This window comes from Zea mays, chromosome 8 (genome assembly GCF_902167145.1).
Source record: "Zea mays cultivar B73 chromosome 8, Zm-B73-REFERENCE-NAM-5.0, whole genome shotgun sequence".
In the NCBI taxonomy this organism is placed as follows: domain Eukaryota; kingdom Viridiplantae; phylum Streptophyta; class Magnoliopsida; order Poales; family Poaceae; genus Zea; species Zea mays.
In genome coordinates this window covers 35,333,522-35,352,330 of record NC_050103.1, presented here as the reverse complement: position 1 = coordinate 35,352,330, position 18,809 = coordinate 35,333,522, and the positions used below count along the sequence as shown (strand labels likewise).

Below are 18,809 nucleotides of genomic sequence, written 5' to 3'. Positions count from 1 at the left end.
TGCTCCGAAGGTTCCCCAAGACCCATCGCAAAACACTGTCCATACTTCGGCATCTTTATTTGTTTCTTCATCCTGAGCCCCTGGCGTCCAATCGGCGATAAAATCTGCCAATGCTTGAGACTGGATCGAAGATCTATGCACATAATCAATGCAAAATTCATTGAGCTCTGCAGCCCATTTTCCAATCCGCCCAGTAGCTTCTCTATTTCTCATAATATCCTTCAACGGCTGTGAAGAAGGAACAACAATATTGTATGCTTGAAAGTAATGCCGAAGCTTCCTGGATGCCATCAAAACAGCATATAACACCTTCTCCAATTCTGTATAGTTTTTCTTTGATATACTAAGAACTTCAGATACAAAATACACTGGGACCTGCTTCTTGACTTGGCCATCAAGCTTCTCCTGGACAAGTGCTGCACTTACCGCTGAGTGCGAAGCTGCCACATATAATAACAAAGGAGCCCCTGGCGTTGGTGGAGTTAATGTTGTTAAATCTATCAAATATTGCTTCAGTTTCTCGAAGGCTTTTTGTTGGCTTGGTCCCCATTGAAAGACTTCAGCTGATTTCAGCACTTCGAAGAATGGTAAATTTCTTTCTGTTGATCTGGATATGAATCTATTGAGAGATGCCAGCCTCCCTGTCAATCTTTGGGCCCCCTTTTTTGTAGTTGGTGGCTCCATTCGAAGTATAGCTTCAATTTTACTTGGATTAGCTTCAATTCCCTTTGTTGAAACCAAGCATCCAAGAAATTTCCCCTTCTTTACTCCGAAGACACATTTTTCTGGATTCAACTTTAGGCCAGCTTGTCTAAAACTGGCGAAGGTCTCCTGCAAATCAGCAATGTGATTTTCCTGTTTCGTGCTTTTTACAATGATATCATCAACATAAGTTAGCACATTTCTGCCTATCTGAGACTGGAGAACCTTCGCAGTCATTCTGCTGAAACTTCCTCCAGCGTTCTTGAGCCCCTCAGGCATCCGAAGGTAACAATATGTTCCACTAGGGGTTATGAAACTGGTCTTCGGCTCATCCTCCTTCTTCATCCAAATTTGATGATAGCCTGAATAACAATCGAGAAGACTCATAAGCTCTGACGAAGCTGCTGCATCAACTAAGGAGTCTATCCTTGGCAATGGGAATTCGTCCTTCGGACATGCCTTGTTGAGATCTGTAAAATCGATACACATTCGCCATTTGCCATTGGCCTTTTTTACCATAACAGTGTTAGCTAGCCATTCTGGGTACTTTACTTCTCTGATAACTCTTGCACTGAGGAGTCTTTTGACTTCATTACGAGCACCTTCGGCCTTGTCATCAGACATTTTCCGAAGCCTCTGCTTTCTGGGTCTGAAGGATGGGTCAACATTGAGCGAGTGTTCAATAACATCCCTGTTAACTCCGCAAAGATCATTGGCTGACCATGCAAAAACATCTTTGTTGTTGAACAAAAACCTTATCAAGGTTTTCTCCTATTCTTCGGATAACTGAGAGCCCAACAGCACCCTCTGCTCTGCTATGTCCTCACATAAGAGCATGGGCTTCGGCTGATCTGCTGAAGCTGCTTTCTCCCTTCTGAATTTGTACTGTTCACAAGCTTCAGCTCCATCTATGTTATGGATTGCTTTTGAGTCAGTCCAGTTTCCCTCAGCCCTTCTGGCAGCTTCCTGACTTCCATGAATAGCAATGGGTCCTTGATCCGAAGGTATCTTCATGCAAAGGTAAGCAGGATGAAGAATTGCTTCGAAAGCATTGAGGGTGCCACGACCAATAATTGCATTGTAAGGGTATTCCATGTCAACAATGTCAAACACAACTTGCTCAGTTCTGGTGTTGTTGATGAATCCGAAGGTCACTGGCATGGTGATCTTGCCTAGTGCTACAATCTGTCTTCCTCCGAAGCCACAGAGAGGGTGTGTAGCATCGTGAATCTTATCTTCTGGCTCTTGCATTTACCTGAAGGCCTTAGCAAATATGATATCAGCTGCACTGCCTATATCAACCAAGACATTGTGGACCAGAAACCCTTTGATAACGCAAGAAATAACCATAGCATCGTTATGAGGAAAATCCTTGAGCTGAAGGTCCTCCTGGGAGAAGGTGATTGGAATGTGGGACCACCTTGACTTGATGAAGGGTCCCTGCACTCCAACATGTTGTACCCTTCTCTGCGCCTCTTTCTTCTGCTTTTTGTTGGCTGGTTCTGAGCACGAACCACCTGTTATCGGGAGCACCAGCTTCAGAGCCGAAGCAGCTCCAGCTTGATCATTGAACGAAGCCATCAGCTCAAAAAAGTGGAAGTGAGTTCACCGGAGGTGGGCGCCAATGTTGGGTACTTGTTCTCAAATGCTATGAATTAATAACAAGGCAACATAAAATGTTAAATGTAAATGTTCTTCGTCCAACGAAGCATTATTCCCTTGGGGATAATGGGCCCTGGACGAAGGTTGATGGCAATACAATTACAAAGGTTAAATCTTCGTAATTGAACTCCAACAGATTGTATAAGATGACATAAAATACCGAATATCGAAGGTAAATGAATCATAAATAAACCATATTATAACCATTCATTATATTTACGTGTTGAATACAATTATACCTTTGCCTGGGCAAAGATTGGTTTCCGAGTGATGCGATTGCAAATGCCGGAACCTCGTGAACAGTAAAGGAATACTGTTCACTATTTATAGGCATAGGACCCAGCCTGTGAGGAATTACAATCATACCCCTCATAAAAGTTTACAACAATGACTCGAACTCTTATGGGCTAAAGGGTCATTCTATCTTTAAGTCGGTTTGCATTTCCGAAGCTTCATGAACTGCATCCTTCGGTATCTCGTACAAACAGCTTCAGCCGAAGCTGTTTCTTCCTGCAGGACCTTCGGCGACGAAGCATGGTCCCAACAGAACCAATGGGCATCTCGACCTCGACACGGGAGGTAAATCCGTAGATCAAAAGGTATACCGGTCGATGATAGGATCTTTACTCTACTTATGTGCATCTCGACCGGACATTATGCTTTCCGTATGCATGTGTGCAAGGTTCCAAGCCGACCCTAAGGAAGTTCACCTTAGGGCCGTGAAGCGAATCTTGAGATATTTAGTTCATACACCTAAGTTTGGCCTTTGGTACCCCAAGGGATCCTCTTTTGATTTATTAGGATATTTCGATGCTGATTGGGTAGGGTGTAAAATTGATAGGAAGTGCACATCAGGGACTTGTCAGTTTCTGGGAAGATCCCTGGTGTCTTGGGCTTCAAAGAAACAAAACTCAGTAGCTCTTTCTACCGCCGAAGCCGAGTACATTGCCGCATGCCATTATTGCGCGCAATTGCTTTGGATGAGGCAAACCCTTAGGGACTATGGCTACAAATTTAGCAAAGTCTCTCTCCAATGTGATAATGAGAGTGCAATCCGCATGGCGGATAATCCCGTTGAACACAGCCGCACTAAGCACATAGCCATTCGGTGTCACTTTTTGAGAGATCACCAACAAAGGGGGATATCGAGATAGCCTATATTAACACCAAAGATCAATTGGCCTATATCTTTACCAAGCCACTAGATGAGAAAACCTTTACCAAACTTAGGAATGAGCTAAATATTCTTGATTCTAGGAATTTTGATTGATTCTTTGCACACATAGCTCATTTATATACCTTTGATCATATCTCTTTTATGTCTATGACTAATGTGTTTTCAAGTGTAATCTTATGCTTAGTCATAGAATTGAAAGGGAAATGAAGTATTCGGCAAAGAAGGCGCTTCCACTCAACTCCATTGGTATTTGCCTGTATTCCGCCTAGTTCTCCATTTTGGTATAATCTTCACTCATATTTATTTGTTTGCCAAAGGGGGAGAAAGTTTGAAAGAGGGCTTATATTTCACTCACAAGTATCCGTTTTTGGCGATTCATGCCAAAGGGGGAGAAAGTATTAGCCCAAAGCAAAAGGACCGCACCACCACAGATTTTAAAACAAAGTTTTTCAAATTGATATCTTATTGTGTTCAAAAAGGGGGAGTATCTTCAAAAATTTATAAAACCCTCTTGAACACTAAGAGGAGAATTTCATTGAGGGGGAGTTTGGTTTTAGTCAAAGCAAAAGCATTTGAAACAGGGAGAGAAAAATTCAAATCTTGAAAATGCTTCTTTCAATCTTATTCATGTACCTTTGACTATTTGCAAAAGGTTTTTGAAAAGAATTTTACAAAGAATTTGCAAGAACAAAACTTGTGGTGCAAGCGTGGTCCAAAATTTTAAATAAGAAGAAAATAATCCATGCATATCTATTGAAATAATTTTATTGGTTTCAACTCCAAGCAACCTTTGCACTTACATTATGCAAACTAGTTTAATTCTGCACTTTTGTATTTGCTTTGGTTTGTGTTGGCATCAATCACCAAAAAGGGGGAGATTGAAAGGGAAATAGAGTCAAACCTTTTCCAAATAAATTTTGGTGGTTGAATTGCCAAACACAAATCATTGGACTAACTAGTTTGCTCTAGAATATATGTTCTACAGGTGCCAAAGGTTCACAACAAACCAATACAAAGATAAAAGAAAGGGTTCAAAACAAAGGAGCAAAGTTAAACCGAAGACAGCCCTGGTCTGACGCACCGGACTGTACGGTGTGCCACCGGACAGTGTCCAGTGCACCAGGGTGGATCAACTCGAACTACTCAGCTTCGGAAATTTGGGGAAGCCGCTCCGCTATAATTCACCGGACTGTCCGGTGTAACACCGGACTGTCCGGTGTGCCAGCGGAGCAACGGCTACTTCGCGCCAACGGTCGTCTGCAAAGGAACAGTAAAAGTAAACAGTGCGTGCCTGCGCGCGCAGAAGTCAGAGTAGGCGCCAGAAGGCACACCGGACAGTGAACAGGACCTGTCCAGTGCACCACCGGACTGTCCGGTGGCCCCACCTGTCAGAGCTCCAACGGTCGAACCCCAACAGTTGGGTGACGTGGCTGGCGCACCAGACAGTGTCCGGTGGTGCACCGGACTGTCCGGTGCGCCATATGACAGCAGCCCCTCCCAACGGCCACTTTGGTGGTTGGGGCTATAAATACCCCCAACCACCAACACTTCAAGGCATCCAAGTTTTCAGCCATTGCATTCAATACAAGAGCTCTAGACTTTACTCCAAGACACAAACAAAGAGATCAAATCCTCTCCCAAGTCCAAAGTTCATTCCAATCAAATAGTGACTAGTGAGAGAGACATTTGTGTTCTTTTGAGTTCTTGCGCTTGGATCGCTTTTCTTTTTTTTTCTTGCTCACAACTCAATTGTAATCAAGGCAAGAGACACCAATTGTGTGGTGGTCCTTGTGGGGACTTAGTGTCCCGATTGATTGAGAAGAGAAGCTCACTCGATCTAGGTGACCGTTTGAGAGAGGGAAAGGGTTGAAAGAGACCCGGTCTTTGTGACCACCTCAACGGGGAGTAGGTTTGCAAGAACCGGACCTCGGTGTCACACCCGTTTCTAAGGCGTAGAGCCGGGTGCATAGCATATGTGTGCCAGGATCTATTTCCACACATATGTTGACGTCATAAGTGTAATATATCAAAAGAACAATGCATAAAAGCGTAAATAACGATTTTATTAACATATTACACTTCGAACAGACATAATGTCTTAACCTTTATTCATCAAAGTACAGCGAAACATGGACATCCATCCACAGGAAGATGACCGGGGGTATCACTAGACTAGCATCCATGGAGCTCAGCATCATAACTTCATCTGCAAACTTCTGATCAAAATTAAGCAAGTGGGGGAAAAACTAATGCAAGTCTAACAAGGTGAGGCTGAGGTTGAGCAGTAAGCATTTTAGTTGGTCAACGTTTTATTAACAACACCTGTCTTACTAATAAGTGTGAATCCCAAGTATTCCCATTAAGCAAAGGTACAAGAGTATTTCAAAAACACTTAAGTGAAACCACTTAAGCAAACCATTGGCAGATCATCGGATCTCGATTTATTTCCATCTTCAAGTTCAATTATCATGTGAGGAGTCCAGGCTGCTCATAACCGTGAGCACGGCTGATATATCAGTTTTACACTCTGCAGAGGTGGCGCATCTTTACCCATGAGTCGCGATTCCCTTCTAGCCCGGGTTAGCTAGACCCGTATTCACTTCCGAGGTGAATGGCCAGGGTCTCACTACGAGGCTTCTCCCTAGAGTTCTCATTACGCAAATGCTAGAAATGATCAAACTGCATAAGGCACACCTACCGTAACCAACTTATAGTCCAGACTACAGGGTAAAGCTTTGGGAACTATGCCCGTATCCAATCTGCCTGAGCCGGAACTATAAGAGCTTGCCAGATGCCCCCGTTCCTGTCGACCACGACCAGCACCCAACATAAGACTTCCCTAGTTATTTAGCCAAGACCAGAGCCATGATAGTCCTCATGGTAGCACTGTTTTCCCGGGTGGTCACTCCATGTTCCAATTAATATGAAATGATCTTGTTTAACCATCGGGTTAACAATATAAAGTAAACTTACCATTTTGGAACATTAATATCACAAACTGGAGTGACTGCATAAAGTTAAGTTGTAGCAATAACATAGCTACTAAGGTAAAGTATAATTCCCAGGTTTGATCAAGGAATAAGGTTGGAAAGGTTATCTAAATAGGTAACCCATCAAATTATGCATATATATCCAAAAGAATAAACTTTATTAAATGTATTGTTTGGGATCAAACAGAGTATGCAGAGGGAGAAGTCCACTTGCCTTGCTTATAGAAAACTTGAGGTTCTTCCACGGATAGGAATAGATCTTGATTCTCAACTACTAGATCAACCACTGAATATCACACAAACAAACAAGAAGAACAAACACCACTCAATAACATACAACATTCACCATACGTAAAGCTAAAATAAACCTTAACGAAAAGAGCATTCGTTTTTTTCAAAAACATCGCAAACAATGGTTATAATAAGAAGGCACTCTTTTGAAAAAGGTTTGGTTCATATTTTATAAAACAAGACTTAAGCTTGAAAATATCTTAATTATAAATTTATAACCATTAGGCGAACCAATTTAATCTTTTAGAAACAATTATAGAGTAACCAAGGCTATGGGCTAAATGATTATAAAACACATTTATTAAACACTTAGTTATGAAGCATTATAAAACACAATATTAAACATTATTAAACCTTTTAGAAAAGATATATGTTATATATCTAAGGTTAATGGGCTACTAATGACGTTATTAATTTTAGAAACATTATGGAGCATATTGTTAATCATTCACTTAAGACAAATTAAGATATAAGTCTAAATAGGTTTTATGTGAAAAGATCATTATTATTAAATACCTATTTATGGAAAGTTATGATATATGCTTTAATGAACTTTTATGTAAAAGACAATGAACAAACAACTATATTTCATTTTTATTAGAAAGTACATGTCCTATATTCTTTGTTAAGAAAGCTATATACAAAACAAATATGTAAACTAACATTTAATTATAAAAAGACATGAACACTAATTTTCTTTATTTTATCTTTAGGGACCACTAAATGATATATATAAATAATATGGATTCAATGTGATGAACGGATTAATCACGCTTACACGACTAGTTATGGACAAATTGAAACGTAAGTCTAATTATTAAATTGTGAGAAAATATAAATAATCTATTGATTATATTTAGTTTCAATTTAGGAACATATGACCTAAATCATTTGAAATGAATACTATATTCATTGGTATATTATTAACTATCATTTTAGTTATAACGGTGTGGGCACTTAATTAAGCCATTATTCGAAAAGTTATATGACATAATTCTATTGTAAATCATATTATTATGGGTACTTAAACATCTATAACGAACCTTATTAAATCAAAATCATGATGTCTATTTAAAAAAAGTCATTTTAAAGTTAGAAACAAATTATCTAATTCTTTAGTAAGAAACCTACATTTATCAACATACTATCAATTTCTTTATTAGAAAAATATAAGCGCCTAATTAAGTCATTTTTAATATTATTATAAATTCTACTCTTTCTGTTTTCTTCTTTCTTTTCTAAATAGAATTTATACGTATAACTAAAAATTGTTTATTTAATTCCTCCAACATTAATATACTAAGAATTAATTGTAGATTACTAAATAATACTTTTAATAACATAATCATGGTTATTATGACATAAATGAGCATTTTACTATTCTAACTAATTAAGTGCTATACTTATGAATTTATTTATCATGAATAGTAAATATATTTTTATCTGACTAACATATGTGGCCTCGTAATGACTTAACCAATTCATAAAAATAAACTAATTATTACCTAATTATTTATACTATGAATAGTGATCTCCTTTTAGTTTTATCTTTTCTTTCTAAAAGAAAAATGTCATTAATAAACAAAACATCTAATAATACATTAAACCACTGTTTATACTATAGTATTTGTATTGTTATAAATTTTATACCACTTACTAATTATGTGTTAAGAAGAGTTTTTATTATCTATTTAGTGAGTTTAAATGAACTTATGAATATAAACTTTTAGACAAATTCGTCATAAACAAAATTAACTAAGATATTATTTATCTAAAACACATGTGTCTACCCAATTTTGTCATACTTCTTTTAAATCCTAAATTCTAAAACAATTGGAAACAAATAACATGAATGATGTTAATATACTAATCATCGCGAATACTAAAAATCAATCGTTCGCATACATGAATTCCAAATCATAATATTCCAAAACACAACAAATAATTACCAAATTCATGAATTAATTCAAACTGTAATTTTGGAGTTAATAAAAACATTTGGATTGTTTTCAACCTTGTGGTGAATGGATGGATTTGATCACGGTGAGGCGAGGCGTTCGGACGGCAAGGCGCGGATGGTCCAGTTGGTGTGCCGCGTGGTCGCGTCGACGGCGGACGGCGTAATTCCGGCGATATGTTTGGACGGCGGGGCTGGGCACGGAAAGCCGTCGCAGGGGCGGTGCCGTCGTGTCGAGGTGGGGAAACGATGGAGGAGATCGCGGTGAACTTGCTGGCGCACTCCAACAGCGGCGCGGAGTCTCCGGGGTGCAGTCGGCGGCACGATGAAGCAGCAAGACCGGTGCGGTGCCGGAATCGAATAACATCCAACAGCTTCTTCCGATGGCACATGGCAGTACAGCTCCGGCGAAGAGCTCTAGCGGTGCGAACAGCAGCAATCAGAGCAGGAGGCGAGCTTCCAGGCCACGGCGGCGTCGCAGCTAGTGCAGGCACGACACGGCTGTGTCATGGCAGTAGCAGCAGCAGGGTGGCGAGAGGAGGGATGGCGAGCAAGGGGCTGATGCGCGTTTTATAGAGGAGGTTAGAAAAGGGATTAAACTCGGATTAATGCCATAGAGGCCAAATAAATGTTGCATTAACCCGGAGAAACGGCAACCATTAAGCTCCAACAATAGCTGCTGTAAATGGAGAGAGAAGGGGAGAAGAAATGCTAAGCGTTGAAATGGGGAGGAGAAGAGCCAGCGAACGACGTTGCAGCAGTGTGGAGGAGAAGAGGCTCAGGTGCGGACGCTCCACTGCACTTAGGGTGTGTTTGGTTTGGCTTTTGGTTTTGGTTTTTGCCCCCTAAAAGCCAAAAGCTAAACCAAAGGGCTGGATCCAGAAAGCAGCTTTTTCTAAAAGCTGACTTTCTCGCAGTGCATAACTGAAAGCACCCTTGGACCTGCTTTTAGTGGCTTTTGGATGGAACTGTGAAAACATATATTTAAGAACTTTTAACGGCTTTTAGTGGTTTCCACCAAACAGTTTTAGCTTTTTAACAGCTCACAGCCCACAGCAGCTTTTTCCACAGCTCACAGCCCATAGTAGCTTTTTTCACAGCCACAGCCCAACCAAACAGACCCTTAGTCGAGCAGGCGGTGTGAATCCGGGCGGACGGCGGATGAACTTCCAGGCGACGGCTGTAATACCCAGGAGACGAATGAACGAAGAATTTGGGGAGAAGAGGAATAGGCCAGGTGGGTCCCATATGTCATAGAGAAAGAAATAAAGGAAAAAGGCCCACACGTCATTGTAAGGAAGTGGGAATGCGGGTGAGAGGCCCATTGGCCAATACCTGCCAAAAGGGTCGAGAGACTCGTTTATTTTTTTTTTCAATTTCGAATTTTGTTTCTTTTCTCTTACTTTTTTATATATAAATAAATACATATATACATATATATATATATATTCCAAAAAAATATTCAATAAATCCAAAAGTAATACCTTTATAACCAATTTGAGAAATAAATTATTTTAGGGAAAATTCACTAACTAAATAAAATGGCTTAAAAAGGGGTAAATAAACCAAATGGGATTTTTGCATGACAAAAATTAACAATTCATTATTTTGAGATCTTTCTTACGAAACTAAATCTAAAAATATTGGATTTATAAATCAAATCAGACAAAATATATGCTTCAGCATGAATGCATCAAACACTTGGCAAAATTTTATTTGAAACAAGAAATTGTTCAATTTATTTGTATCACCATTTCAATATTTGAAAACATAAATATTTTCCTTTCTACTAGAAACTAAATGATTAAACTAGGTTTCTTTTACTTGATGGATTTAGGGTGTTACACTCGGTAAAACAAATCACCGTGTCTCACTATTCATTTGCTTGTGATTTGTTTTCGCCCTCTCTTTCGGACTCGATTATATTTCTAATGCTAACCCCGGCTTGTAGTTGTGCTTAAGTTTATAATTTTTAGATTTCGCCTATTCACCCCCCTATAGGCGACTTTCACCTAGCCTAGCTTAGTCTTCGCTATTGGGGCTTATCTGCATAACGACGGTGGCCTACAACTAGAGGCGTAGTTAGGGCATGTTTGTTTCAGCTTATAGATTATATAATCTTGATTATAATCTAGATATATTATAATCTACATGTAGTTGTTTGGTAGTCTAGATTATACAAATATAGATTATTCATAAAGGCAGTAATACCCTCGTTTGTTTATTTGAGGTAAGGAAAAAAGGATGGCATATATTGTAATTTTTATTTACATAACCATGGATAGTGGGTCTTTTGCCAAAATAATCTCGAATAAGCTACTCTTGAAGAGATTATGAGATTATCATAATCTAGGCTTTAGATTATATAATCTGAACTCATAATCTAAGTGTTTGTTTACTTATTGGATTATTTGCGCTGAATTATATAATCTGGAGAGATTATAATCCGAAACAAACAGGAACTTAGTAGTAATAAACATGATGAGGGTTAGGTCGTTCGGACAAAAAGCCGGAAACCATATTCCCATTATCTTAAAAAAAAGAATGTCAAGAACTCTATGGTTCAGTATTAAGTCTCCAAGTAGCAGGAGCTAAACGCGAGGAAGCTCTTAATTACCCATGACTCGTTGAGGTATATATAAAAGAAAAATAAGAGGCTTACAAATACGAAACAGGGAATACCAGCACAATTAAAGCCTCACGTACGGACAGGATCCTGCGCTTTTCGCTAGAGAATAGATAACATAGCAAGCTCCACCATGCCAATCGGCTATGCCACGCACGTACGCCTCTAGCGTGTCCTCTCTCTTTCTCTTTGTGGCTCCGTAGAACATGAACTTTGGCAACACCTTTTCTCCTTCCCTTTTTCTTTGCTTCACATCTTCTCTCAATACCTTTGAAAACCGCAAAGAAACCCATCGAGCTCCCGGCCACGAAACTAGCAAAGGCGCTTTCGAATATCTTTTCCTTACATGGGTATGCGCCTTTTAAAAACCAATGTGCTACCAAAGTTTTTTTTTTTTTGCGTGTGCTACAGCTGAAGGGACATCGTGCAAGCTAGGCTGGTGCATGGGCATGGCCAGCCCAAGTTGACGTGTGGTGTTCATCTAGATCTACACCTTCTAGATAACAACAGTGCGCTGCTATTATTTTGCTTCTATGGCCGCCGCTGCACTTGCATTTGCATATGCACAGCACACGGATCGGGGACGGAGATGGTGGAACGTGGACCCCTCGCAAATGTTACTTGTGTCTTTGGATGCTTGCTTTGGTCGCTCGCGCGTCTCGAGACGAGACGAGGCGAGACTCTGGCAAAGTGAGTAGCCAAGCAGATTATTATTGTGTCTTCCACTCCCATTTCCTCTCCCAGCTGGGCTGGCCTGGGTGGGACTGGCACCAGACATTTCGATCCACCAAAGACTTTTTTATAATGATTTCTTGGCCGCAGAGATCTACCAACCTCATAATCAAAACAATTATTTAAAATAGGCACAGTATCCCATGTAGAACAGAGAGAGAGGTGAGAAACAAAGCTAGAGAGCTAGGCGAACAGACTTCTTCATTCTGTGACATGAAATGGGTATGCTATAGATTATTACTAACTGCTGCCCCCCTCCTTGTACAATCTGTGCTACGAATCCGAAAGAGAAGAAGAAAGAGGACGAGGAAATGAACCGAATCGTAAAAAAAAACAACAATTACAATTTAGTACCGGTAGAATACACAGGCCACCCCCAACCACAATTGAATCGCCAGCTGGATCGATCACCGCCTTGTAGAAACTAGAAACAGCGCATGCATGCATGCAGGTGCAGCACGCATTGAATGATGGCTCGCTCTGCAGATCTGGACCCCTCACGGCGTCTGACACAGCAGCAGCAGCATGCTTGTGAGGAGGAGCACCGGCAGCAGCGAGGCGGCGGTCACGGCCCGCGCGCCGGAGTGCAACGGCGGCGGCGGGCTGTAGAAGTAGAAGGGGAAGTAGGGCAGGAACGGGTTGGGCGGCGGCGGCGCCGTCGGGTACACACCACCGCCCTGCTGCGACGCGCCACCGCCACTGCCGCCGCCTCCGCCGGTAGGCGGCGGGTAGTAGAAGCCTCCGCCACCAAGGCCGCCGCCGCCGCCGGAAGCAGCAGGAGGTGGCGGGGACGAGTAGATGACGGGGCCTCCGCCTCCGCCGGAGGGGGAAGGGTAGGACGGCGTGGTGGGCGGGCAGGGCGTGGTGACCGGCGCCGGGGGAGGGGACGGCGGCGGGTAGTAGTAGGACGGGTTGCAGGGATTGTCGCAGGACGCGCAGAGGGTGCAGGTCGTGCCGTCCTTGTGCACGATGGTGGCCGGAGCCGGGTCGGCATTGCCCAAGCCTAGGCTGGCGGCGAGGACGAGCGGGAGGAGGAGGAGTGCTGCCATGGCGGGGAGCGGGGTGGTAGGGACGGGAGTGGGAGTGAGAGCATGTGGAGTGTTGATGGAATGGGGTACTTAATTGGGAAGGGAAGGAAGTGGAAGGTGGCATCTGGCATGGTCGGCTGCCTCGATTAGTTTAGTCGCCGTCACGGACTTGCTCGCTTTCGCTTATTATGTTTCCCCGCACTTTTTGCGTCCGCTTTTTTTTTTTGGGATACCTTGCACGGTGCCACTTTCCAGCAGATCGACAATGGGGAAATTAAGGACAACCGCAAGGTTTAGATGATAATAACTGGCATTAAGATCGGTTCTTTGCGTTTTCAACGTGTGCTGTAAGATACCACTGCTAAAAATACATAATTGTAACAAACATGAATTATCATAGAATATAGTGCCGATGGGCTTGCAACATGGACAGAGGGGCTGAGTCATGTGCGGATCTAGACCATAGGCCCACGGCCCGCGGCGTGGGCGTCATATATATATATATATATATATATATATATATATATATATATATATATATATATATATATATATATATATATATATATATATATATATATATATATATATATATATATATATATATATATATATATATATATATATATATATATATATATATATATATATATATATATATATATATATATATACACTTGGCCAAGTATGTTGGGCTGGTCCGAAGCACGAAAAAAATCACAGACCAAATACAACACTGTCTCAAACATTTAGTGTCGGATTGGCACGGTCCGATATATATCAGACCGGGTTTTGGCCGAGGTCGTGGCCCATGGGTGGGTACAAGCACGGCTCGTTTAAGGCAGACACGAAACGACCCACATAGAGGCATGAAAATGCTCATATCTATACTATACTTAAAGCACCAGTTTCAACGATCGTCCCACATCATCTTTTTACAAATAAATCATCATAGCTATTTTAAATTAATCTGTTGCACGCCTATAGATGGCCAAACGGCGGTCAGGCACGGGCCAGACGCCCCGCGGGCCACAACTCTGGCCTAGGCACGTCATACCGGCTTGCTGACTGTGTCGGGCCAACCCGTTAGCCCGTCGGCCCATTTGATTAAATCAGCGTAAAATGTTAAAAACAGTGGAGGAGGTGGGGTTCGAACCCATGCCCTGATGGAAGAAGGGCGGGAGACACTGGGTAAAGCTGTCTAACTAGTAGAACATCATGCTAAGATATTTTTAATATTGAATATAAATTATATATATGTATATGCGTTTTTTAAAATAAAAAATGTATAATCGTGTTGGGCTGGACCAGCACTAGAGGCCGAGGCTACAGCCCAAACACGGCACGACGTTCTTGGCTCTTGCAAGCATTAGGTCGTTTCTGAGACCATATTGGCGCAATGGCCTCCATGGTGTTTGAGGTTGCTAAATTGGATGGAGCAACAATGATTTGTCACACTAACAGTAAAATAAAAGGTTATTTGTTGGTTTTAAACGTTGGTAATTGCTACGAAGTAGCATAATTTATATGAAACGCATCCAGTTTTTATTAATGCCTGACTTTAGCAATCACTCTATATTTTGATCTATTTTTTTATAAGTTTGAGTTCATGTGACTTATTTTAGAAACTTGAGCTCACAAACTTTCTCTTATTTGGTCTCTGTATGGTGGAATTATGTCATTTTATAATATATGTTCGTTCAGTCAGTCGTTGTGAACTCTCTTCTAATCACTCACTTCATTGGTTGTGTTGTACCAAGACGTATTGAATGGAGTAAATAATAACATCAGTTAGCCAAATCAAAAAAAATATTATACGGAATCAATAAAAATTCTTAAAATCTTTTGGTGGATAGTTTACATGGTATTGTTATAAACCGTCGCAACGCACGGGCAACCGACTAGTATTAATTAAAAATACACTTCATTCCACACTTTCATGTATTTGATAAAGAACACAAAGCTAGAGATAATGCTAGTTACAAGTTTTTTTAGCTTTGAATTAGAGTATGTGATGCAATTTTACTTTTTTTATGAACATTAGATAATGAACTGAACTTACGAACTCTGTATAGAGCTGATTATACTCTTTTTCCGTCTAACAAAATGATTTTTTAACGAGGTAGTCATTCCATAATTCTGATAACTTAATACAAATATTAAGTTTGCTATTGGTCAAATTTATTTGTCTTATCTTTTATTTGTTTTATTAAATTTGTTTTGAATTTAGGGCTCTAATGTGAATTTCGAGCCCAAATGTGAATTCCGGTCAAAAATTGAATTTCGGGCTTTCTATAATTTCATGCCGCCAAAAATGAGCCCAGCACATTTAAGCAATTATGGGCCAGGCCGTGGGCCGAGGGCTAGGCCCGTGGGTCGGCCCGGCACGACCCGAAATTCAAACGAGCCGGGCCTTTCGGGCTTGGGCCAGGCCGGACGGCTCGAATGTACACCTATATTTATATAGCAACATGGTTTAGGAGATTTGTGGAGGGCGAGCCATGAAACGAGTGTCATTGTTCACGACAGCAGGCAAAGTCGTGAGCCCTGAGCGAGAGGGAGAGGCAACACCTACGCTTGAGCGAGTAAACCTGAGTACGAGTCATTCAACCCAACCGACCCGACCCGATCTGTCCTAAAATTCCGACCTGATCAATACAATGGCAGTGTCAGAGAGGAAATTCTCCAGCCGGGTGGCGGAACGCACCCGCCCTAAATCCTAAGATGAGGAGGGAGCCTAATCGTTTTGCCTGTTACGTGGATTCGGGATGAACATAAGTACACACAAGGGTTTAGAGTGGTTCGGGCCGCCGGAGCGTAATACCCTACTCCACTATGTGTTGTATTGAGCTTGAGAGCTTGTATGAACTTGTGAGTCTGAGAGTCTAAGTGAGCTTGAGTAAGTGTGAGAGAACTTGTCTTGTAACGTTGAGTGGCCTCCCTTTTATAGCTCAAGGGGGGCACGCACAAGGATGCTGAGCCCCGATATGTGGGCCCAGGGGCAAAACGGAAGGAAGTAACTAACACCTGTCACGCCAGGGTGATCTCCGAGCGCCATAATGTTCGTAGTGCATATAGTATTGATATCCTACGCTGCTTCCTCGGTAACGCGCGAGTGATGATGAGTATAGTGTACGCCGCAGCACGGGCGTACTGCCTGCCAATGGAATGGACAGGCACGCTGCCTGCGGGATGGCCTGGTCACCGCCTGCCAGCGGAGTGGACAAGACACATTAAATGCTAAGGCGGCACATCGCCTGCCAGTGGAGTGGACAGGGCTCATTAAATGCTGAGGCGGCACATCGCCTGCTAGTGGAATGGACAGGCGGCGCGCCTTATTCGCAATAAATGCAGAGGCCACGCGGCCCAGAGGCCTTACGTCAGGCTCCGCCCGCTGGCTTACGTCACGGGCAGTAGGCCACGTGGCAGCATCGGGGCTCCGCCTGAGCGGGGAGTAGAGGCGTACACGGTATGGTCCGGACACGCGCCGGCTCCAGACCCCTGCCTGGTCTTGATTAAGGCCTAGGTATTCTTTGTCCCAGAATTCCGGGACCTCGATGTGAGTGGCTCGGACCCCACACAGAGGGGTCCGGGACCCGTCCCAGGGGTCCGGTTCACGCCCGTGGGGGTCTTGGACCTTACCCGAAGGTCCGGTCCGCATATACAGGGGGTCCGACACTTTCCCATGGGGTCCAGACCCACTGTTGATGCCTTGGAGTATATCGTCTTCTCTGGCCACGTGGCGGCCTTGGAGCCGTCCACGTGGTGGGGGTCGGGTGCTGTTTGCCACGTGACTAGAGATAGCCGCGTGGGCACCGCGCCTTCATACTGTAGTAAGGGGTACCCTTATTTTAGGGTATCGACAGTGGCCTCCGGGCCCACCTCAGGGGAGGATACGAGCCTGCAGGTGGGGCCAAAGCTTGATTGGCGATTGGCGCGCCGCTTCCGTGCGCTTGCTGACGTACTTACTGCCAGTCCGCCTTCGGTCACGCTAACTGCCACATCTGCCCCCGCGGCTGACTGACCCGCGGCCCCATGCATGATGGTTGCGCCGGGCCACGCGTGAGGCGCATCGATACCGCTGCATTGGTTTTGAAAAATCACCTTCTCTGTCTTCTGCGGTGGCCCCGAGGAGGCGTAGTGCTAGCGCGAGCGGCGGTTCGCTCTTTCTGCACTCAGAAACCGATGCCCAAGGAGTATGACTCGTGGGCCCGGGCCCCCGTGTCAGAGACTGGGTCGTTGTTTTTCGGCGGAGATGAAGAGGCGCACTACCGCGGGCGGCGATTCGCTCCTCACGTGGCGGTTCGCCTTCTCAGCACTCAGAGACCCACACACCAGCTGTATGACTTGTGGGCCCAAGCCCCCGTGTCATAGGTTGGGTTGCTTTGGTGTGCGCCGGGCGAGATTTTCTGCGGCGTCTCGGGGCGCGAGCGGGAGAGTCTTCCTTGAAAAGGGATTCACCCCGCGTGCAGCAGTTACGCTTTCGCATTCTCTCCAACTGCTGTGCCCTTTCACCTTTGAGTTCTCTGCGCCCCTTTGCGCTCTTCTGCTTTCCACCGCCGTAGTCGCCATGGCCTCACTAGTCCATCCCGAGCGTTTCCAGTCCGAGGTGGCACTCAACCTGGTGCGCAACCTGCTCGGATGGGGCGCGCCGGCGTTCGCCGGAAGGATCCGCGCCGGCGCCTCTCCCCTCGGCGATCTCGCCACCGGGGAGTTTGTGCTCTTCGTCTCCTACCTCTCCTACGGGTTGGCGCTGCCAATCTTGCCTTTCTTCTTGCTGCTGTTGGAGGAGTTCGGCCTCCAGCTTCAGCACCTCACCCCCACTCCATCCTCCAGGCGGCCATCTTCGCCCACCTGTGCGAGATGTTCGTGGGGGTGGCGCCCTGCACCTCCCTCTTCCGCCATTTCTTTGTGCTGGTGAAGTAGGGGAAGGCGAAGGACCACCTCGGCGCCTACTACTTCCAGACAAGGCCGGATTCGGCCGGCGCCTACATCCCCTCCCTTGGCGGCACAAGGTGGGAGAACTGGCGCGACGAGTGGGTGATCGCCAGCGCGGAGGCCAACGACCGCTGTGGCAGAACCTCCCAAGTTATTGGGCCCACATGCACCTGTCCTTGTCTCAAAGACCTCAGACTGCTATGCATGTGCACCAGTTAACTTAACAGGATCCGTCCGATTGCCCCAAGGGCATCGGATAAACCACTTACAACCAGGACCACAAGATTAAGTAACACAAATCACACACACCAAAATTTTTGCAGCGGAAATCTTATTACCAAATTTTACAAGTTACAAAAAAATTTCATTATTTTATCGGAGTGATTACAAAAGTATAAGTTTGAAATATATGCTAGCTCAAGTGACCACCCTCAATAAGAAGTATGGAAGGGTTACTTAGACTTATAAGAAGGCCGAGCCCACCGGCACTTAACACCATCATTAGCAGCACAAAACTATAACCTGAAAAACAACAGGGAATAAAACCCTGAGTACGGAATTACTCAGAAAGACTTACCCGACTAAAGAAAAGACTCTCAAGGGTATGCTGGCTAGAGGGATTCAAGGTATGGCTTATCAAGAATCAAAGACTCTGTTTTGCAGAAATGCTTACTAAAAGTGGATCCTTAAAAATCCATTTTTACTT

At 43.5% G+C, this 18,809-nt stretch overlaps 1 protein-coding gene across 1 annotated transcript; it reads right to left on the bottom strand.

The window, feature by feature from the left end:
• Positions 1-12,439: 12,439 nt before the first annotated feature.
• Positions 12,440-13,206, bottom strand: LOC100303795 (anther-specific protein SF18). The gene has a single exon (NM_001165429.1). It carries the CDS (start codon positions 13,184-13,186, stop codon positions 12,635-12,637), a length of 552 nt encoding a protein of 183 aa, NP_001158901.1. The 5' UTR covers positions 13,187-13,206; the 3' UTR covers positions 12,440-12,634.
• Between the last annotated feature and the right edge of the window lie 5,603 nt (positions 13,207-18,809).

What these genes read in the sequence shown, in the direction of transcription:
- LOC100303795 (NM_001165429.1), bottom strand. Translation starts at nt 13,186, where the DNA reads ATGGCAGCACTCCTCCTCCTCCCGCTCGTCCTCGCCGCCAGCCTAGGC.